At 47.8% G+C, this 22,880-nt stretch overlaps 3 protein-coding genes across 3 annotated transcripts in view; 2 read left to right on the top strand and 1 right to left on the bottom strand.

The window, feature by feature from the left end:
* Positions 1-6,422, top strand: part of LOC133141747 (mucin-2-like) — a 30,196-nt gene extending 23,774 nt beyond the window's left edge. The window contains exons 10-14 of the mRNA XM_061262432.1: positions 999-1,154; positions 2,209-2,382; positions 3,022-3,103; positions 4,340-4,488; positions 4,633-6,422. Coding sequence (XP_061118416.1) covers positions 999-1,154; positions 2,209-2,382; positions 3,022-3,103; positions 4,340-4,488; positions 4,633-4,899 — 828 coding nt within the window. The 3' untranslated portion in view covers positions 4,900-6,422. The remainder of the gene's footprint in view (positions 1-998; positions 1,155-2,208; positions 2,383-3,021; positions 3,104-4,339; positions 4,489-4,632) is intronic.
* Positions 6,423-8,829: 2,407 nt separating this feature from the next.
* On the top strand, positions 8,830-16,001 carry LOC133105494 (ras-related protein Rab-35-like). The gene is made up of 6 exons (XM_061215629.1): positions 8,830-9,157; positions 11,085-11,135; positions 11,450-11,573; positions 11,952-12,076; positions 12,614-12,738; positions 13,110-16,001. Exons 1-6 carry the CDS (start codon positions 9,106-9,108, stop codon positions 13,236-13,238), a joined length of 606 nt encoding a protein of 201 aa, XP_061071613.1. The 5' UTR covers positions 8,830-9,105; the 3' UTR covers positions 13,239-16,001.
* Positions 16,002-19,973: 3,972 nt separating this feature from the next.
* On the bottom strand, positions 19,974-21,960 carry LOC133141543 (myb-related transcription factor, partner of profilin-like). The gene is made up of 2 exons (XM_061262112.1): positions 21,441-21,960; positions 19,974-20,461 (listed from the first exon to the last, which is right to left on the bottom strand). The coding sequence occupies exons 1-2, from the start codon at positions 21,958-21,960 to the stop codon at positions 19,974-19,976; spliced, it is 1,008 nt and encodes a 335-aa protein (XP_061118096.1).
* Between the last annotated feature and the right edge of the window lie 920 nt (positions 21,961-22,880).

The following is a 22,880-nucleotide window of genomic DNA, read 5'->3' as shown; positions in this document are numbered from 1 at the left end:
TGTATGCTCTATGGAGGAGTTATGAAGTCGAAATAGCCTGCATATGAAGGTGCTTTGTATGCTCTATGGAGGTATGAAGTGGTAGGAGCCTAATTAATAATGTAATAATAATTTGTTATTCAGCGGATGCTTTTATCCAAAGTGACTTACAGTTAATTAGACTTAGCAATCCCCCTGGACCAGTGTGGGGTTAAGGGCCTTACTCAAGGGCCCAACAGCTTATCGTGGCTACACCGGGGCTTGAATACCCAACCTCCCGGGCCTCAGACATGGACCTTAACCTCTAGGCTACAGCTTGCTTATAAAGGCCTTTAATATACTCCGATGTAGGGGTTATAAAGTGGACATAGCCTACTTATGAAACTGATATGTGTCCTCTATGAAGGCATTATGGATAGGTAACATCCTGCTTATGACAGCAGTTTATGAAAGCCTATGGCAGGGTGGTACTGTAGCAGCCTGCTTATGCAGCTGCTGTGTGTGCCGTATGGAGATGGAGTGAGGTGAGTGGAAGGGTGCGGCTCTGAGGGTTGGGGAGGGGGGTGTGCGGGTTGGTCTCACTGTGTTTATCTCTGCCATGAGAAACACATTCCTATGTGATGACACGGGGGGTTGGGGAGTTAGGCGGGGCCTGCCACTGCAAGCAGGCCCTGACACCAGGTGGGGGCTGGGGTGGTGGCTAGGGCCTTGGAGAAGAGGAGAGGCTTAGGTTTAAATTATATTTTACCCGTTCCAAATACCTGCGGTTTGAAGTATTTTCCCCAAAGAGAACAGTACCGTTGAAAACAATATGAAATGTGTACGCTGTCTTTGCTAAAATCCCAGTGTTTAAGGTATTTGTATGTGTGCAGTTAATGAATTAGTACTACCAAAGGAATGTGTATCTGTGCAGAATGTTGTGCTGTGTTAATTTTTGTGAGTGATTAATGTGGCTGCCTGGTTGCCCTCTGACCTCTGACCTCTGACCTCTGACCTCTGACCTGGCTCTGTGCTCTCAGATGTCCCAGGGAAAGGGCCCGTCGCCCCCAGGAGCCACTCAGGGGAACAAGCTGGACAACATGCTGGGAAGCCTCCAGTCTGACCTCAACCGGCTGGGTGTGCAGACCGTGGCCAAGGGCGTGTGTGGAGCCTGCAGGAAACCCATCGTGGGACAGGTGAGGGTACCCAGAAACCATCCTCTCCACCTGCCCCCAAACTACCTACCCCCCCAACTGCACCTGCCCCCCAAACTACCTACCCCCCCAACTCCACCTGCCCCCAAACTACCTACCCCCCCAACTCCACCTGCCCCCAAACTACCTACCCCCCCAACTGCACCTGCCCCCCAAACTACCTACCCCCCCAACTCCACCTGCCCCCAAACTACCTACCCCCCCAACTGCACCTGCCCCCCAAACTACCTACCCCCCCAACTCCACCTGCCCCCAAACTACCTACCCCCCCAACTGCACCTGCCCCCCAAACTACCTACCCCCCAACTCCACCTGCCCCCAAACTACCTACCCCCCAACTCCACCTGCCCCCAAACTAACTACCCCCCCAACTCCACCTACCTCAAACTAATTACCCCTCACTGCTATCTGCCCCCAAAATAACTGCACCACACCTCCACTTGCCCCCGAACTAACTACCCCTCACCGCTATCTGCCCCCAAACTACCTACCCCCCCAACTCCACCTGCCTCAAACTAACTACCCCCCAACTCCACCTGCCTCAAACTAACTACCCCCCCAACTCCACCTGCCTCAAACTAACTACACCTTACCACCAACTGCCTCAAACTAATTACCCCTCACTGCTATCTGCCCCGTAAATAACTGCACCACACCTCCACTTGCCCCCAAACTAACTACCCCTCACCGCTATCTGCCCCCAAACTAACTACCCCCCCAACTCCACCTGCCTCAAACTAACTACCCCCCCAACTCCACCTGCCTCAAACTAACTACACCTTACCTCCACCTGCCTCAGACTTCCTACCCAACTCCACCTGCCTCAAACTAACTACCGGTCACCGCTATCTGCCCCCAAACTAACTACCCCTCACACCTCCACCTGCCGCCAAACTAACTTCCCCTCACGTCCACCTGCCCCCAAACTGCCCCCTTGAGTGTGGTAAATATATGAACTGTAAGGAGATATTTTTCCCCTTGTGGAAGGGATAGCATATTTTTAATGCTTGTCTCGTCTCTTCCCTCACCCCTGCAGGTGGTAACAGCGATGGGTCGCACCTGGCACCCGGAGCATTTTGTGTGTACACACTGCCAGGAGGAGATTGGCTCACGCAATTTCTTTGAGCGAGACGGGCAGCCATACTGTGAGAAGGACTACCACAACCTGTACTCCCCGAGATGCCACTACTGCAATGGGCCTATACTGGATGTGAGTGCACACCCACAGACACACACACACACACACACATATATACACACACACACATATACACACACACACACACATATATACACACACACCCACACACACACACACACTCGCGCACACACACACTCGAACTCATGCAAACACGCACACACACGCGCACACACACGCGCACACACACACTCGCACATATACACATACACACACACACACACACACACTCTCGCGCTCGTGCAAACACACACATGCACACGCACACTCGAACATACACACACACACACACACACACACACACACTCAAACTCATGCAAACACGCACACACACACGCACACACACACTCGCACATATACACGCGCGCACACACACACACACACACACACACACACACACACACACACACACACACACACACACACACACACACTCGCACTCATGCAAACACATACACACACACTTTTCAATGGAAATGGGCAGGGCTATGCTTTGGGAATCGACACAGCCTGTGTTGGGTTACTGCTGCCCCCTGCTGCTCCGTACCATGAATTACATCCTCAATATAACACTGATTCCAATGTTCCAATGTGCTTGTGCAGAGGGTCAGAGGTGACTGACCATCTGTCTGTCTGTCTGTCTTTCTGCAGAAAGTGGTGACAGCTCTCGACAAGACTTGGCACCCTGACCACTTCTTCTGCGCCCAGTGTGGGGCGTTCTTTGGCCCAGAGGGTAAGCCTCCCCTTTCCGTCTCCTTCCTAAAATCCAGTTCAGGTCCTCTGCTGTGCCAGGATCTATCGCCAAATCAGGTTATTGGAACAAAAGAAACAAATACACAGGTTGGACAAATAAATCTGCACAAATTCATCACATTACATTACATTATTGGCATTTGGCAGATGCTCTTATCCAGAGTGACGTACAGTTGATTAGACTAAGCAGGAGACAATCCTCCCCTGGAGCAATGCAGGGTTAAGGGCCTTGCTCAAGGGCCCAATGGCTGTGTGGATCTTATTGTGGCTACACCGGGATTAGAACCACCGACCTTGCATGTCCCAGTCATTTACCTTAACCACTACGCTACAGGCTGCCCACTGACCAACGTGTTTTCCCCTGATGGTAATTCATAACCCAGGGGTTCCCAGACTTTTTATTGCAACCACATGTGGGGTTCCCTGATTTGAGGATGAGGTCATCTGAAAATATGTGAATGTTAATTTGGGGTCACATCAGAAAAACTGTCATAAACTGTGTGTAATTTGGACCGCTAGCCCTGATCCAAATTACACACACACACCACACCTCTTCCCCATGTTTCACCGCTAATAGATACCCATACTTTCTGTGTTGTAGCTGCCTAAATAAAGGAAACGTCAAACTCTGAAGTTTTCAACAGACTGTTCTTGGTGAAGCAGCCTGCTCACGCTCCAGATCAGGGGTGCACAACAAGGGCCGAGCTGTTCCAGGGTTTTCTGCCAACTTCTGGTCTTAATTATTTCATTGAGTCAATTATATTGGCCCTCGAGGGCCGGAGTTGTGCACCCCTGCTCTAGACTGATATTTGCAGGCCACTGATTCAGATTTGATCACCCGTTTTGCCTTGCTTCTTGTAAGCAAGATATCACGGTTGAGGAGTCTGTGTTTCAGCCACAGCAGCCCCTAGACGATGATGTCTTTCTCTCTGACTCCCATACCAGCGTCACTTTCAGCACTTTTCCTTGTGAAACATCAGGAAGTTCAGCAGGCTCAGTCACCGAAGCTCCTGCCAGACATCCCCAACAATCATGTTTATACACAACTATTAGCTGCTGGGATGTGAAACGCTCTGTTCTTTCAGGAACCACAGCTTTGTGGAAACACCTGCTTCCAATGTATTTTCTCTGCCTTGCTTACATCAGTGTTTCCTTTATTTTGGCCCACACAAACACGATGCAATACAAACGCAGAGCTCTGTGCTGCCCCCCGCAGGTTTCCATGAGAAGGACGGTAAGGCGTACTGTCGGAAGGATTATTTCGACATGTTTGCGCCCAAGTGCGGTGGCTGTGCCCGTGCCATCCTGGAGAACTACATCTCCGCCCTCAACTCCCTCTGGCACCCGGAGTGCTTCGTGTGCAGGGTGAGAACCTGTGTGTGCGTTTGTTTGCACATGTTCCTGCAAGACACAGGCTTCCAGGGCGTAATTGGCTGTACTTTACCATACCGCGGCCTCTCTCTCTTTCACTCTTTCACTCTCCCCATCCCTCCCTCCCTCCCTGTGCAGGAGTGCTTCACCCCGTTTGTGAACGGGAGTTTCTTCGAGCACGAGGGCCAGCCGTACTGCGAGGCGCACTACCACGAGCGGCGCGGCTCGCTCTGCTCCGGCTGCCAGAAGCCCATCACCGGCCGCTGCATCACCGCCATGGCCAAGAAGTTCCACCCCGAGCACTTCGTCTGCGCCTTCTGCCTCAAGCAGCTCAACAAGGGCACCTTCAAGGAGCAGAACGACAAGCCCTACTGCCAGAGCTGCTTCATCAAGCTCTTCAGCTAGAGCAGGGAGAGGGGATGTGTGAGAGTGTGTGAGAGTGTGTGAGAGTGTGTGAGAGTGTGTGAGAGTGTGTGAGAGTGTGAGAGTGTGAGAGTGTGAGAGTGTGAGAGTGTGAGAGTGTGAGAGTGTGAGAGTGTGAGAGTGTGACTGAGTGACTGAGTGACTGAGTGACTGAGAATGAGAGTCTCTAGCAAGATGGGTGGATTTTTACTAAATCACAGGTTGAGGATACAACAGCACCCTCTGCTGGCTGCCCAATGTAGGGCAGGACTCGGTGGGTTCGCTGCAGTTCACGGCAGGCTTGTCAAAGCAGGATTCTTAAAGAAAGCTTGGAGACAGCATGTTTTTATTATTTCGTTTTGCCTTTGGCAGTGGGGAGGGGGAAATATGTGTCTTTTTTTTTTTCTTTTTCTTTTTTATGACCGGAGGATCTGTATTCATTTTTTGTGGGGTATGTGCATGTGTCTGTATGAACATCTCACCTGTCTGTGCTGTCTTTAACCTGGGCTCCTCCCACATACTCTCTGTAACACTGGCAGCCCCCTCTGTGGCTATTCAAGCAGACGTGTTATGGTAGGTGTTGTTGTTTGAGGAGATGTGTTGAGGCTTGGTGTAGCTGTTTGCAGAGAAGTATTTTGGTATGACATTACTGTTAGGCAAGGAGTGTTAAGGTGTGCTGTTGCTGTTTGCGGAGAAGCGTTAAGCTCTGGTGTGGCAAACTTGGGGAGAAGGGTTAAGCTGTGGTGTGGCTGTTTGGGAGAAGTGTTGAGGCACGTTAAATGTGAGACTCTGTGCCCCACAGGAGGTTTGTTGGCTGCAGCGTTGAGTTTGGGATTGGGTGGAGCTGAGCTCCCGTGTGGGGTCAGTTACATTGGTACCGCACCTAGAGTGAACCTTTATACACAGACAGGCATACCGACATGCACATGCACGTTCATATGCACGTGCACACGCATACGTGCACATGCATACAAAAATGCTCTTTTATAGCAACGATACCACTATTTTGTACTTTCACTCTTCCTTTTGTGGAAGATTGAGACATAAACCTCTCTCTCTCTCTCTCTCTCTCTGATTCACATGAATGCCGTAAGGGTACATTTAACGAATTTTACGGCTTGGTATGATCAGTATATCAGGGTAATATTTTCCTAATGGATATGAAACTTTTCCTATGGAAATTATGGACATTTTCATGTTCAAGGAATACATAGGTAAAAAAAAAAAAAGTTTTTCCTCATCCTGTCACTTTTACACTCTGGTATTTTAAAAATTCTTCTATCTAGTATAGTTTATATATCACACACACACACATACACATACACACACAGCTAGCACACCTCACAGCCCCAGACAGGCACTGGAGTGGGTGTGGCTAGTTGGGTGAACTAATCCCGCTTTTGGGTGACTTCGGGTCGTTGGTCTTCTCGGAGTGGGAAATACATCAATTGGCGTTGCATCTGCCGTAAAATCTCCATTTCCTGACTTGATAATTTGACAGAAGTCCTTTTTTCGGGGGGGGGGGGGGGGGGGGTGTTCTGGGAAACTTGTGCTGTAGCTTTCATTTATTTTGCTTTCACAGAAAACAGCAATAGGTTTTGTGTTACTGCATGTCTGCAGTTTTTACCATGGCACCATCTTACAGAAAATAGAGTTTTGCTTGGGGTGATGTTGTCTAAAGCTATAAAAAAAAAATACAGTTACATAGAAACACTCCATGAACTCATGGGACCTGGAACATCTTTTGCCATGGAAGTACCTGTGACATCACTGAGAAATATTTTACTGTCCCCCATATCGAGGCAATGGATTTAAGTACTGGAGCTTTCTAAAAACTGCTGTTTTTACTGAGATGTGCATTTTTATTTTTAGTATTTTAATGTTTTAATGTTTGCGGTATGAGTTGGCTTTATTTACCAATACTTAACTTTTTTTGCTGGTCTTAAATGTTAAATTGAAGCCTTTTTATGGAGACTGTATGTGTACAAATACTTCATACATTTATAAAAGGTAGCTAAGTACTGGCAATATTTTTCATTTTGATTTGATCACTTCTTCATCTTTAAGTAGGACATTCAGGGCAAGGTTTAAATATTAAAGCAAATACCTTGTGCATCATGGTGAGACACATACTCATGGTTCTCAAACTTACACCAGCACTGACAAAAAATATCTGATATGCATCCACACACATGCAGGCTAACACAAACATGCATGCAAACGTGCAAATACACATACTGTACAGTATGTTCACGCACGCATGCACGCACACACACTGCAGAAAAACTGTTCTAAGAAATCTATTTTAATAAGAAAATAACTGAGCCTCATTTTTTTATTCTGTGTTTATTGCTTAAAGTGACCTTTTAGGATGGTATATTGTCGCATATCTGCACCAATCAAAGTGATTGTATCAAATCTTTCACTTCAGTTTGAGTCGGATTCTTCTGATGATGCACATGTGATTAAAAAAAATAAAAAATGTTTTGGCAAGTTTGAGCCTGTAAATATGCTGTTCATTTTATTTTAATGTCATTCAATTTAAAAAGCAAGATCAGTGCTTGTGCCAAATTTCAATGCAATGTCTTAGGCTGTGTTTGAAACCGCATACTAGCATACTACTCGCACTAAATTTCAGGTTGATTTTCATTTCAAATTAAGTTGGAGTACTATACTTAGTTTGCGGTTTTGAACTTCCTGTCTGTGCAGTGTCACAGCTGGACTGTCCTCTTCCTGCTGAAAACAGATTGGTGTGACCATTATGATGTCGTCGGAGGACATGCTGATATTCTGGGTTTTGATTGGTTCTTTTCTGCATCCACTGGTAGTGAGTGTAGATGTGTCTGTAGGGCGAGGGGGGTTTACTCCAGGTGAACCTCCAGGCATGAGCATGCCGTATGACCGTAGGGTGGTACAGGTGTGCTAAAGAGAACGCGCACACCACCCCTCTATGGCTGTGTGCCCCTGCACCACTACGATGTGCTGGGGCATTTTTAGGGACTTTTACTGTTTTTACTCTCATCCAGTGCCTTGGATCACTCTCTAGGCCTTCAGGGTTTACAGCTGGTGCCCCTGTCCACAGGTTTTGCGTCTGAATACACTGTTCTTCATTTCACCGAAGGGAACAGTGGAGGACTCCTATTCTTTCGCTCATTTCTGTTTTTCTGCCTTTATTTTTTTGCTGGGTCATAATCTTCCACTGGACTGGTGAAACCGACTCTTTTTTCTTTCTTTTTTGTGAATCCTGACTGCTGATGCATTTAATTTCACACGATCATGCTAATAAAATCCATTCTTGTACTCTTTTAGTGTGTTCTGCTTATTTGTGCCATTTTATTGGTGTAGTTTTCAGTTTGGATTATTAAAACGTTTACTTGGTCTTTACGATTAACTATGAAAACTGTGATATTCCCAAAGAAAAAGTAATTTTTCATTGGATGCTGGCCGACCCTCATCACTGACATGCTACAAATGCCAGCTCATAGCACTCGGATTTACATTGTAAGCTCACTGGTTTAAAATCTACCAGTGTTGTAATTAAAATGATGGTGGAGTGCATGGATTTCAGCAACCCCTTAACATACCACATCCACTACCACATTTCACTACAGGCAGAAATTTTACATGTACATGTACTGTAAATGCATGTTCTATACGCTGAGTGAGTTTGTGAGGGCATGACATTCTCCAAACAAGAATAGCAATACATAACAGTACAACACAGCAGGTGTGGTATGTACCAAACTTTGTCATTACATCCAGTTTTCTACCCCCTCTTAGAGCAGGTTACCTGGTGGAGTGCTGTTCCTGTTCCACGCGCTTTGAGTGATTTTATTCTTGGACGCTGAATTCAGAAATGTGAACATACCACGTTGTCCGTGATATATAACGCCACCTGGCGGGAATAGAATGAACTACCATTGTAATGTACGTTTCGTTGCGGCTGCGCACTGAGATACGGATTGCAACGTAGTGGAGGGTTGGGTGTCTGAACTTTAGCGAGCAGGGCGGTGCATTTGGGTATGCCAGGCTGCCAAACCCGGAGAAAAAGCCTTTAGGTTCGGGGGAAGCAATCAGACTCCAGCAGTAAGACGGCTTTCTCTCACCGTGAGAAGGGTGGCATAGTGTGGGCAATTGTTGGAATAGTGATCACGGAAGGAAGGGAAAGCAACACACGGAAAAGGCGGAGAGTGCCCACCAGCTGCCGGCATGGCCAGGGACTACGATTACCTCTTTAAGCTTCTTATCATCGGCGACAGTGGTAAGGAAAGGCCGAGGACGTGTGACGGGAAATGGGCCTCGCCCGCTTCTCACTGAATGAATTTGAGAGTTGGCGCGCTGAGGTGGATGATTGTGGTTTGAATTAAATTCGCTCGTTAGTTGGGGAGCCAACACACGATAAAGAAGCAGATGATGAACAACGAATCGAGACTGCGTGTAGCTACCACCCCTAGATCGTATGGTTTGGGCAGGACGACATTAAAGCCAGGCCGATTGTACAGTGTCCCCGCCGGGTATAAAAAGTTACTGTAGCGAGTGTAACGTTACACTATGCAGGACACAGATATGCTATGTAAGATATGTTTTACAAGTTTTACAAGATCACAATTTTCTCAACGCAACAGTCGCCAGACACAAAATGAAATTTAACTCATTATTAGCTTACGTTATAGCTAGCTAGCTACATGTTTTGGCTAACGTTAGTTATCCATCAAACGGAAGATAGATGGATAGCTAGCCTTGCTATTCATGTTAGCCGCTAACTACTCGGAATCCCAAGCACGCCCGCCAGCAGTCGCCCAACAACATTAGTTTTTGTTTAGCTGGCTCGACCTTAGTAATTGAGCAAATTAAAGGTGAAATGATATCGTCCAATGAGCTATGTTTAAATCAAGACAGATTATTTTTGTATCGTGAGGTGTCATAGTTGGCGCACAAAATTAGTAACTTTAGTTATCTGTTTTGCGAGGTAAGAAGCAACCGGACACCTAGTTAAGTTAGCTAGTTGGTCAGCTTGTTAACGTTATCTAAACACGGGCTCGATAGGTATGATGGCTAGGTGTTTGTCATTTGTTGTTATTGTAATTGGCAAACTCGGTTATAGAAAGCAATTGTGTTCTTAACTAGTTAAAAAAGTTAACAGGACATTTAAAAAAAGATTCGACGAGGGAGCCGTTGTATAGGTTTGTTTGTTTTATGGCTTTGGCTTTATTGTCGGGGATTTACAAGTGCGTAGCCATCTGATTGTTTTCTAGAGACTTAATGGCCGAGCTACCATTCATTTACCTCCTCGTCTGTGTTCCGATGGGACAAATCGCCTTACACTTTAAGATCACTTGACCTTTTTGACTGTAAACTCACTTAATCGGAGGGCCCTTAAAACTCTGTAATATTGCCTGACCTCACTGGGGTAAAGTGATTTTATGTTACATTGATGTGGATTACATCCTGTCTGCATGAGACTTGAGGACAGTGGGTGGGTAGGTGACTTTAGGGATTTGAAAATAACCAGTGTATACTAAATAGCCTTGCCTATCAGTAACTTAACAGGCCGTCTTTACAGGGACTAGCTGAATGGATTATAGATTTTCAACAAAGGAGAGGAGCTATGCAGAGGAGAGACGGCATAGAGACTAGCTATGCAGAGGAGAGACGGCATAGAGACTAGCTATACAGAGGAGAGACCGCACAGAGACTAGCTATACAGAGGAGAGACGGCACAGAGACTAGTTGTACAGAGGAGAGACAGCATAGAGACTAGCTGTACAGAGGAGAGACAGCACAGAAACTAGTTGTACAGAGGAGTGCACTTGAGCATTTTGGTGACGTATTGTGATATGGAACGTGTAGTTGCATATTGTTTCATAGTATGTATTGCATATCCAAATGCATGGGGATTTTGGGACACTTTTTGTTCTATGGTCCCTATTTCAGATATTGTAGTCACACTGCTATTAATAGCTGTTCAAAGTTTGATGTGGACTTGTTAACTGCAGACAAATTAAGTTTGCTAACGTTATGTTCACATTAGCAATACTGTTGTATTGTATTGTATTTACTCGGGGCCCAGATTCGACAGTATGCCTCCAACAAGATCTGCACATTAGTTTATGCTGAATTTAATTGCTCCCTTTCTCTCCCATTCCACCCTTTTCTCTCTGCCCATTATCTCTCCCCCTCTCTTTCAGGTGTAGGAAAAAGTAGTTTGCTACTGCGCTTTGCAGACAACACATTTTCAGGTAGGAGTTCTCTTTTTATTTTTATTTTATTATTTTTCCTCACGCCCAAGCATACATCCAATATTTCTGCCTCTCTTAGAGCCTCTTAGATCAGGTTACCTGGTGGGGTCAGGTGGACTGCTCCTGTTCCACATGCTTTGAGTGATTATTCTTGAAGGCTGAATTTTTCCACATTCCATGAGATTAAACTAGTACATGAGGTGTTTTTATAGGGCATGGTTTCAGCTTGCCCATTCTGTCTCTGTCTGTCTGTCTGTCTGCCTGCCTGTCGTGTGCATGTGCATGTGTATGTGTATGTGTCTGTCTACCTACAGGTAGCTACATCACCACAATTGGAGTCGATTTCAAGATCCGGACGGTTGAGATCAACGGGGAGAAAGTGAAGCTGCAGATTTGGGATACAGCGGGGCAGGAGAGATTCCGCACAATCACCTCCACGTGAGTATCATATATACACACATACACACACACTCACACACTCACACACTCACACACACACACAGACACACTCACACAGAATGAAATTAAAGCATGTTTCAATTTACCCAGAGTACTGTCTTAACAACTGACTCTTTTAGCCAGCTCTGTTAGCCATATAATGGACCTCCACAAGACTCTTTTTCTCTGTTAATGAATTCAACTCGACAACAACGTCTCTTCTGAAATATAATGCAAACATAAACAGTGCACAGAAATGCACATTTCGTTCGTGAACTATTTTTTCTACTGTGGGAACTCACCAGAAGGTTGGTTGAGTTTGGTTCGGGGGTTTGACTGAATGCAGATTGATTGTGATTGGTTGGCTGCCCCCTCCAGGTATTACCGAGGCACTCATGGTGTGATCGTGGTGTATGATGTCACCAGCGCAGAGTCATTCGTTAACGTGAAACGCTGGCTTCACGAGATCAACCAGAACTGCGACGATGTGTGTCGAATATTAGGTGAGTCTTGTTACTTCTGGGTAAGGTTCTTGCTTGAGTTTCAGTTGTGCATTTCCTTCTGAGGGAGTTGTCATACAGTGATCGCATGTGGCTTACGTAGCGGATTAACACTGTATATGCCTACTGTATGTGCACGGCAGCCTGTGGCGTAGTGGTTAAGGTACATGACTGGGACCCACAAGGTCCGCACAGCCGTTGGGCCCTTGAGCAAGGCCCTTCACCCTGCATTGCTCCAGGGGAGGATTGTCTCCTGCTTAGTCTAATCAACTGTGTGTCCCTCTGGGTAATGGCTAAATGCCATTAATGTAACATTAATGTAATGTAATCTAATATTCTATGTCTGTCACTGTCCGTTTAATTTATGAACTCGAGATTTTGTTTTTGGCTGGGAACATTAAGCCAATGAAGTCATTTTTTTGGTTCCATTTTTGTTCTGACCTGATCCGTTGTGTTGCTTATAAAAGTGAAAATGGCGGTGTTCTCATGTGTTCTCATGTGTTCTCATGTGTTCTCATGTGTTCTCATGTGTTCTCTCAGTGGGCAATAAGAATGACGACCCGGGTTCGAAAGTGGTGGAGACCAACGACGCGCAGAAGTTCGCCGAGCAGATGGGGATCAGCCTGTTCGAGACCAGCGCCAAGGACAACATCAACGTGGAGGATGTGGGTTTGGGCCTGGGGGCTGGGGCCTGGGGCCTGGGGCGGTTGGGACAGGGAGGGGACAGAAGACCACTATGTACCTAGGTACATGACCCGCAAGGTCGGTGGTTCGATCACCGGTGTAGCCACAAAAACGCCTTGCATTTATCGCCCAGGTGTCTTGAAATGGTCCATCGTAGGTATTCAATCTCACACATTTGCTGCTGAATGCCGGCACTTATTTTGCTCTACCAGCTCTGCACTTCACATGAAAAAGACAATAATTGTGTCTGTGTGCGTGTGTGCGTGTGTGCGTGTGTGCGTGTGTGCGTGTGTGCGTGTGTGCGTGTGTGTGTGTGTGTGTGCGTGCGTGCGTGCGTGTGTGCGTCCTGCAGATGTTTAACTGCATCACGGAGCTGGTCCTGAAGGCTCGGAAAGAGGTGGTTGCCAAGCAGCAGCAGCAGCAGCAGACTGACGTTGTGAGGCTGAACAAGAACAGCAAGCGCAAGAAGAAGTGCTGCTAACGAACCAGCGGGCGGCAGACGGACCACGGTGGAGGGGCCTGACCGAGCCGGACCGAGACAACCGTGTAACGGTGCACAACAGGACTTCAGCGGTGATCTCTGTAAAGGCTTTGTGCCGAAGTGATGGAATAAGGTCTGTTTTGGACATGTACAGATTTTATTGGGTATGGGAGGGATTTTATTTGTTCAGTAAGTTGGACCTTCTCGGTCATGGAAAGGATCAGGACCCTGACTGCCAGCATAAAGCTCAGATTAATAGAAATATATATTTATATATATATATATATATATTTTCATTCTTTGAAATGGCACAGATTTGCACCATCTCATTCCACGTTCCTCTGGACATAGGTGAATATGGACACCCCTTTTTGTTTTTTTTCCTGGGGAGGCAGAACCGCCCTCTGCCAGCACACCACATCCTTCACATTATGAACTTCAGCTTTTTATTCAGTCAGAATGACTGTTGTTTATGTATAAAAAGAGGAAATTCGTATTTTAGCTAGTGAGTCTGTTGGAGTGGCCAGCGTCAAGTCTTACCTGTTAATCCCAAAAAGTGACCCAACTCCAGCAGGAACAAATTACCACACCTTTTATTGTCAGTATACCTTCATCAGCTGTCAATCACCCCCCATTGCCAGCACTGGAATCCATCTTCCCGTTGGCATGGAAACGGCGCGTAATGGTCCTGTTGGCATGGAAACGGGGTTCACTGGTCCGGTTGGCATGGAAACGGGGCTCATTCGTCCGTTTGGCATGGAAATAGCGCTCACTGGTCCCATTGGCATGGAAACGGCGCTCACTGGTCCCGTTGGCATGGAAACGGCGCTCACTGGTCCCGTTGGCATGGAAACGGAGCTCACTGGTCCCGTTGGCATGGAAACGGAGCTCACTGGTCCCGTTGGCATGGAAACTGCTCTTGCCGGTTCTGCTGGTCACATGGAGGAGAACATGGAAGAAAAACATTTTTTTTAAAAGAACTAGCATTATTTTTGTACTAACACTGTACGGTGATTAATGGTGGTTAAATAACTGAAACTTGTGGAATTCTGTGCGCATGTCTCGTCATCTTTTCTCCCCCCCCCTCCCACCCCCTTATGTATGAGTTGTGTTGGGTCATCACTGCGTCCGGGTGTGGAGTGCCATAGGTTTTCACCCTGAGTAAGTTCTGGGTTCTGTGGTCTCCCTCACGGGGCCGGTCCCGCTCCGTCCCATCCCTCTGGCTCAATGTGCTGTCTGGTGTAGATGACCCCCTGTGCTCTCTCAGCCCCTCTGCCATGGCCATAGGGTCATGACCCTCTGACATCACACGCAGGGGATCAGACTGCCCTCCTGCTTCTTACTCTGCCCCACGGTTTGTTGCTTTTACAGGAAAGATTCAGGTTTTAATCAGGGGTTAATTTACCTAAGGCATGAGCAGGGTCTATGGAAAAGCGTGCCTGGGGCCAGGGAGGGGTACATGGCCAATCAACTGTCTGTAAGGGGAGGGTACTCAGCCAATCACCAGCCTGAGACATGTCCTTAGAAGTACAACACCATCTTTATTCTTAATTGTCATCGCAGTGTGGGGGGGGGGAAGAGAGAATTGCATAATCACCCAAATGAAAATACACTGAGCCAGGCCGTGTTTACCACAGGTTGTGTGAGCCTCTGGGACGCCCCATAGCTAGGATGACTGTCGACCCTGAGCCCTGCCCTGCCCCCAGCCTAGATCAGGTGCACAACCAGAGCCCGATGGTTTCAGTGTTTCATGCTAACTGCCGCCGCTGTTTGGCCAAGTTGGTCTTGAATTTGATTAACTCCAGCTGCTGACTGCACGCGTCTCGCTTGTGAAAATGTGTACCGTGGTCTGATGAGTGGAGTGAACCGTTTTTATGTATGCAGATGTTTAGGAAGCTACCGTTTAAACTGAGCAGACGTTGGTATTAAAGGGATATCATTTTTTGTCAAAGCAACATTCCCTTTTAGAACCAGGGTGTGGAAATGCCAAATCTTTTCCAATTGCTTCAACTGCACCTGCAAGAATTTTTTGGGGAGAAACCATTCGGACAAAAGAGGGTTTGGCCTTGCCATTGGTGAGCACCTGGGCAAATCTCAATAAAGTTCATTATTGTATTATTAATATTTGTATTTTACACATGCGTTGATATTTTTGTACATTTGTGCTGATTTAATGGACACAAGAAGGGAGGCATTTTCCACAAACCACAAATTTATGTATGTATGTTTATGCATTTGCATGGGGAAGACCTTGATTTTTCATCTGGTTTGCTTGACATTGCAAATGTGATATCTTCCCATCTCCACTCATAAATCTCCCCCAACTCGCAAATGGCTTTCAAGCAAATAATTGAGCCAAAAATAACTGCAAATGGCGGATTTCTTTCCAATGCACTGAATCCGGGATCTAGTACTATAGTAAAACGTTTGTTTACTTGTCTGAGGTTGGTTCTTTGTTATTTCAGTTAACTGGAAAGATGATGTTTTAAATGAATTGGTTACCATTTCAGAAATGTTAAAAAGAATACTTGACGCAGGCATCTTTCAGTGTTGTGAAAGGAAGAAAACTCTTCAGTCCACTCAAACACAGAAATGTGGTTCAAAAGCAATTTCTTCTCGATGTCTCTACTTAATTGAACGTATCACATTTAAGGTGACCGGGTTAACCTGTGCTCTATAAATCCCGAATTAAGGTGACCACTATTGTACTTGCAAACTTAATGGGGAAATTGGTTATTATAATAAATATTTTAAAATAATTAACATTTGATTCTGAGGTTCACTGGAGGTGAGGGTGGATGGGGTGTGGAACTCCCAGGACACAGGTGAGAAATGCCAGCCTGGCCTGCTGCTGTCTGCTATTTTTTATGTCCATCGCAAAATCAGCAAAGAAAGGCCCAAAACGGGCCCAATACTGTGTGTGAAGTGTGTTGCAGCTCACAGTGCCACGTTACGTGAAGTCTACCGTTTTAAGTTAACAAACTAGCAGACTGCAACGTTACGTGAAATTACCGTTTTAAGTTAACAAACTAGCAGACTGCAACGTTACGTGAAATCTACCGTTTTAACTTAACAAACTAGCAGACTGTTCAACGTTACGTGAAATCTACCGTTTTAAGTTAAACTAGCAGACTGCAACCTTACGTGAAATCTACCGTTTTAAGTTAACAAACTAGCAGACTGTGCAACGTTACGTGAAATCTACCGTTTTAACTTAACAAAATAGCAGACTGCAACGTTACGTGAAATCTACCGTTTTAAGTTAACGAACTAGCAGACTGCAACGTTACGTGAAGTCTACTGTTTTAAATGATCACACCAGCAGACCCTGCAACTCCTCAGGCCCAAGGCTGGGAGCCCCTGGCATTAGGGTTTAATGTGCTGATCACTGCAATGAGAGTTTAGGACCTGCGTGCTCAATTTCAATTTTGAGACACAGCGCGTCCTACTCAGACTTGCTTATCTACTTAAGTATTTTTTCTTATACTTACACTTGTTTTCTAAGAGGGTATTCAGACTGGTATTGTGTATGTACGTATGCTTCATGCACTGCACACACCCACAGGCAATAATACTGGTACTGGAATTCCATTCACACTGCATTCCTAGCAAAAGTGTAAAGTCCAGTGATCATAAAGTCAAAGTCTGGTTTGTTTTTCTTCCACCCATGAACTTCAGCTGATTTAATTAATTAGTTCAAACTCCTAACTGATGAATTGTGCTAATTGGCAAATCTTGAATGATTGGAACACTGTGGAGGACTTTTATTTTCTGAACCTGGATTTTCCACCACTGATTCTCTACTCCTGAAACTACAGGTGAGACTTTTACGAAAAATTAAGAAATGAAAGCACTCAATCACAAGGTTGCACTTTCACAGGAAAATATCACCCATAAATACCTCACCTTAAAGTTGAAAAATATTTGGGAATATAATGCTTAGTAGCTATATCGGGATTGTGTTTAATAGGCCCACTTGAAACAGCCACTAGGTAAAAAGTAACTCCAGTCTCCACCATGGCAAAGGTGATATTGTTTATATAGTATATTGATTCATAGTGCATGTTTTGTTTGACCCATAAAATTAGGCTGCATTCTTCTGGCTCTCCATGTTGAAATGAGGGGAAAAGTAATGGAGCTGCCCTTAAACTCATGCCCCTCCATTTTATATTTTCAATGTCTTGTAGCACGTAGCCTAAAGATGATCAAATGAGTCCTGTCACTACCATGCCATGCCATGCCATGCAGCATTGAGCATTGCTTATTTTTCATTAATTTTCTTTAAGACTGCTCAGTTTGTTGTTTATGCTGCTTAACTGTACACGTTGTCAAAATACATTTGTGGTTTGTAATGTTGGTAACATGAAGCAGGTTGCTAACCTAAACTCCCCTGCTAAATGACTGTACCTGCTCATCCCTTAGTAGATCCGAAAGCTCCACCCTTTGAAATCTCCTTTTCAATGTCATCTAGGGCTGGTAATTTCATTTCAGGAGATTCATTGTAATTCAATACCTATCATGTTCAATTAAGAGTTTTTTCCAGCTAATTAACTGCATTTAAATTCATTTCTTGAAATGACTAAATATTTAAGTGAACTTGACTCCCATCCGTACATGCTGTTTGGGGTGTCTTTTGTTTTTATGATGATGTTTTGTCATCATTAATGGTGCAGTTTTTTTTTTGGCCGCCAGTAGGGCTTCTTAAAAAGAAAACACAAAAGGCACATTTTGCTTGTTTTTTTCTTTATTAAGGTGAAAAATGATTGACCAAGCTTCCAGCACAAGGCAAAAACCAATTGGCTAGCACTGTATTGTCTCGATCGCCATCTCCCGTTGGCTTATGCAGTAACTATGTTACCATTCGCATGAAATGATAGAAGTTTACAAGGTCAATTACATAGTCAAATTATTTATGCCTAAAAATTTGACCATGAAAACATTGAACTTTTTGCATTAAAAACCCCTGGGGAAACGCTGCAGTGGATGTGCTAAACAATAGCAGCATGGTGGCTGCTTCCAGCTAGCCTCACTGCTGCCCCACTGTCCCGCCTCGCTGGTGGGCTGGGAGACGACTGCTCTCCCTCACTCTCCTGCCTTGATGGTGGACTAGGAGACCACTGCTCTCCCTCATTCTCCAGGCTGTCTGGCTGGGGTACCACTGCTCTCCCTCACTCTCCAGACTGTCTGGCTGGGAGGCCACTGCTCTCCCTCACTCTCCAGACTGTCTGGCTGGGAGGCCACTGCTCTCCCTCACTCTCCAGGCTGTCTGACTGGGAGACCACTTCTCTCCCTCACTCTCCAGGCTGTCTGGCTGGGAGACCACTGCTCTCCCTCACTCTCCAGACTGTCTGGCTGGGAGACCACTGCTCTCCCTCACTCTCCAGGCTGTCTGGCTGGGAGACCACTGCTCTCCCTCACTCTCCAGGCTGTCTGGCTGGGAGACCACTGCTCTCCCTCACTCTCCTGCCTTGATGGTGGACTAGGAGACCACTGCTCTCCCTCATTCTCCAGACTGTTTGGCTGGGAGACCACTGCTCTCCCTCACTCTCCAGACTGTCTGGCTGGGAGACCACTGCTCTCCCTCACTCTCCAGGCTGTCTGGCTGGGAGACCACTGCTCTCCCTCACTCTCCAGGCTGTCTGGCTGGGGTACCACTGCTCTCCCTCACTCTCCAGGCTGTCTGGCTGGGGCACCACTGCTCTCCCTCACTCTCCAGGCTGTCTGGCTGGGAGACCACTGCTCTCCCTCACTCTCCAGGCTGTCTGGCTGGGAGACCACTGCTCTCCCTCACTCTCCAGACTGTCTGGCTGGGGTACCACTGCTCTCCCTCACTCTCCAGGCTGTCTGGCTGGGAGACCGCTGCTCTCCCTCACTCTCCAGGCTGTCTGGCTGGGAGACCACTGCTCTCCCTCACTCTCCAGACTGTCTGGCTGGGGTACCACTGCTCTCCCTCACTCTCCAGGCTGTCTGGCTGGGGTACCACTGCTCTCCCTCACTCTCCAGGCTGTCTGGCTGGGGTACCACTGCTCTCCCTCACTCTCCAGGCTGTCTGGCTGGGGTACCGCTGCTCTCCCTCACTCTCCAGACTGTCTGGCTGGGGTACCACTGCTCTCCCTCACTCTCCAGGCTGTCTGGCTGGGGTACCGCTGCTCTCCCTCACTCTCCAGGCTGTCTGGCTGGGGTACCACTGCTCTCCCTCACTCTCCAGGCTGTCTGGCTGGGGTACCACTGCTCTTCCTCACTCTCCAGGCTGTCTGGCTGGGGTACCACTGCTCTCCCTCACTCTCCAGGCTGTCTGGCTGGGGTACCGCTGCTCTCCCTCACTCTCCAGACTGTCTGGCAGGGAGACCACTGCTCTCCCTCACTCTCCAGGCTGTCTGGCTGGGGTACCGCTGCTCTCCCTCACTCTCCAGGCTGTCTGGCTGGGGTACCGCTGCTCTCCCTCACTCTCCAGACTGTCTGGCTGGGGTACCACTGCTCTCCCTCACTCTCCAGGCTGTCTGGCTGGGGTACCGCTGCTCTCCCTCACTCTCCAGGCTGTCTGGCTGGGGTACCACTGCTCTCCCTCACTCTCCAGGCTGTCTGGCTGGGGTACCACTGCTCTTCCTCACTCTCCAGGCTGTCTGGCTGGGGTACCACTGCTCTCCCTCACTCTCCAGGCTGTCTGGCTGGGGTACCGCTGCTCTCCCTCACTCTCCAGACTGTCTGGCAGGGAGACTGCTGCTCTCCCTCACTCTACTGCCTCGGTGGCGTGGCAGAACGGCGCTCGGCGCTCTGGTCTCCGTGGCGACCCTGCAGGGCGGTGGCGATGGCGGACACCGCGCCCACGAGGGCGCGCAGCTCGGCGCGGAGTCCCAGCACGTTGTCTGAGAGCGAGCGCAGCTCGTGCCGCAGCCCGGCGGTGCCGGACGCCGCCCTGCGCAGACACGCAGTCAGGCCTGCGCAGCTCGCTCTGTCCAGACCCTGCCGTCGCCGCCGCCGCAGGCTCCTCCCCCTGGCGACGCTGCACGCCGAGCGCACCCCGGGCCTCGTCTGATTGGCTGCCGAGGCGTGAAGCGCCATGGTGTCAGGCGGGGGCTGCTGGGGGATGGGCGGCGGCACTTCGGGAGACGAGGGTGCGGAGTTAGGCTGCAGGGACGCCCCGGACACCTCTTCCACTGTCCACTCAAATTTCCAGTCCTGAGGCTCGCTACCGCCCCCTGATGGGCTCGCCGACTCGGGCTCTGAGTGAGGAGACATTTCACATCTGACTCAGCAACTTCAAAAATAAACAAATATAACAATGGCAAAAGTAGAGAAACTGCATGCATTGATACACCAACTTTAAGCAGTACTTTTTCATGACCAAAAATAAATGGAGTATTTATGATATGTAGACATTCTGTTATCCATTTGTAAAAGTATTAGTTTTTTTCTGAGAGATTTATCTGAGAATCCAACCTGATGTTTAGTGACATGTGTAAGCATGGTCATGCTGTAGGTAAGCGTGGTCATGCTGTAGGTAAGTGTGGTCATGCTGTAGGTAAGTGTGCTTGTGCTGTAGGTAAGTGTGGTCATGCTGTAGGTAAGCGTGGTCATGCTGTAGGTAAGTGTGCTTGTGCTGTAGGTAAGTGTGGTCATGCTGTAGGTAGGCGTGGTCATGCTGTAGGTAAGTGTGCTTGTGCTGTAGGTAAGTGTGGTCATGCTGTAGGTAAGCATGGTCATGATGTAGGTAAGTGTGGTCATGCTGTAGGTAAGTGTGGTCATGCTGTACTTAAGTGTGGTCATGCTGTAGGTAGGCATGGTCATGCTGTAAGTAAGTGTGGTCATGCTGTAGGTAGGGGTGGTCATGCTATAGGTAAGTGTGGTCATGCTGTAGGTAGGCATTGTCATGCTGTAGGTAAGTCTGGTCATGCTATAGGTAAGTGTGGTCATGCTGTAGGTAGGCATTGTCATGCTGTAGGTAAGTCTGGTCATGCTATAGGTAAGTGTGGTCATGCTGTAGGTAGGCATTGTCATGCTGTAGGTAAGTCTGGTCATGCTATAGGTAAGTGTGGTCATGCTGTAGGTAGGCATTGTCATGCTGTAGGTAAGTCTGGTCATGCTATAGGTAAGTGTGGTCATGCTATAGGTAGGCATGGTCATGCTGTAGGTTGATGTGGTCATGCTGTTGGTAAGTGTGGTCATGCTCTGATGTTCCCTGGTCAGGGGGGAGTGACTCACCCAGCTTGATGTCCTGCAGACAGACCACTGGCATGGAGGTGGGTCGGGCGGGGGCGGGGCACTGCTGCTGGGGCGCGGGCAGGTCCTCCTGCAGGCACTGCTGGGGGACGGCTGGTTGAGGGGGCGGGGCCGCCCCTAGCCCGACCCCTGTCCCCGGCCCGGCCTCCAGCGGCTCGTCCAGGGTGGACAGCACGGCCTCCTCCAGCGGGCTGAGGTGGCCCATGGGCACGCCCGTCTCGGCCAGCGCCCTCCACAGGTCGTGCGCGCGGTGCCGGATCCTGCGCCGCTCGTCCTGCCAGCGCTTCTGCACCTCGCTCACGCTGCGCTGCGTGTGGCTGATGCGGTTCACCGCCTGCGTCACCTCCTGCCAGATGCGCTTGCGCACCGACACCTGGCTGATGTTCTGGCCGTACAGCTGGGTCCTGCGCGCCACCACGCGCTCCATCAGCACCCGGACCTGGTCCGGCGTGAACTTGGGCTTCCGCAGACGCGCCCGCGCGCCCACCACCCACGCGTCCATCGCCGCTGCAACACGCCAGGCCCTTCCCCCCCCGGAGCGTGCTCCAAGCTCACGGTGAACTCTCTACCCTCCCTTTTTCTACCCTAAAACTACCAACTGTCACTGAATTAAGCCGTTCAAAAAAAACTACCTACCGTTAAAAATAAAAATGACCTCATCCAGGGCTTGCTTTGATGAACACTAACCCGAACAACACATTCAAAACAAAAGGGCTAGGTAAAAAAAATAATAATAAAGTAAAAACTCTTTATTTAGAAAAATGTAAATCTGAGTGTCTCATCTATTTGAAAATATATCTTTTTTCCTGAATATTATCTGTCTTCCAGGCTATTTCTACGTCGACGCTACGGTTTGCTCTTTGTTGTTTAAGACAGTGGTAAATTTTCCACCCCCAGCCGCTTGCCTATCCGCTGTCGTCACAGACAAAAAGGCCAGCCCAGTGAGCACGCTGATTGGATAGGGTCTGGTCTGGCCATCTTTGCGCCCCTCCTTTTACCGAGGAAGTCTTGCGGTTTGAACACCGCCTCATTAACATAACTAAGACTGCACTCCGCGTGCTCGTCGCCAGCGCTAAGAGCATGGTATTTTTAGCCAGCAGTAGGCGGCCCAGTACCTCGTGATCAAGATTCTCCACAGCAACCCTGTAATTTGAAACCGCAGCCGATCCTGCCTAAAGACTATTAGACTGAAAAATATCCCAGGATAGGTCTAATTTGCAATATGTTTGCATCTGAACACGCCAGGGAATATTAAGCACAAAAGCTTAACGTGTATTTAACTGGTTAAACCGCTTGTTTTATTTTCCAGATGCAGTAGCCTAGTTGTGCAGGCTATACATGAATACATACATTGGCATACATGTACATACAAATATGTTACTATGTACGTGTTACAACAGTATAACAATAAAAACCTTACAA

Source organism: Conger conger, chromosome 12, assembly GCF_963514075.1.
Source record: "Conger conger chromosome 12, fConCon1.1, whole genome shotgun sequence".
Lineage (NCBI taxonomy): Eukaryota > Metazoa > Chordata > Actinopteri > Anguilliformes > Congridae > Conger > Conger conger.
Note: the sequence above shows the minus strand (reverse complement) of the source record. Positions and strands in the feature narration are given on the sequence as shown.

Excerpts from the sequence above, each read along its gene's own strand:
- LOC133105494 (XM_061215629.1), top strand. The coding sequence starts at position 9,106 with ATGGCCAGGGACTACGATTACCTCTTTAAGCTTCTTATCATCGGCGAC. Across the intron at positions 11,574-11,951 it reads TTCCGCACAATCACCTCCAC|GTATTACCGAGGCACTCATG; the intron begins GTGAGTATCATA and ends TGCCCCCTCCAG. Across the intron at positions 12,077-12,613 it reads CGATGTGTGTCGAATATTAG|TGGGCAATAAGAATGACGAC; the intron begins GTGAGTCTTGTT and ends GTGTTCTCTCAG.
- LOC133141543 (XM_061262112.1), bottom strand. The coding sequence starts at position 21,960 with ATGGACGCGTGGGTGGTGGGCGCGCGGGCGCGTCTGCGGAAGCCCAAG. Across the intron at positions 20,462-21,440 it reads TCTGCAGGACATCAAGCTGG|AGCCCGAGTCGGCGAGCCCA; the intron begins GTGAGTCACTCC and ends CTCCTCACTCAG.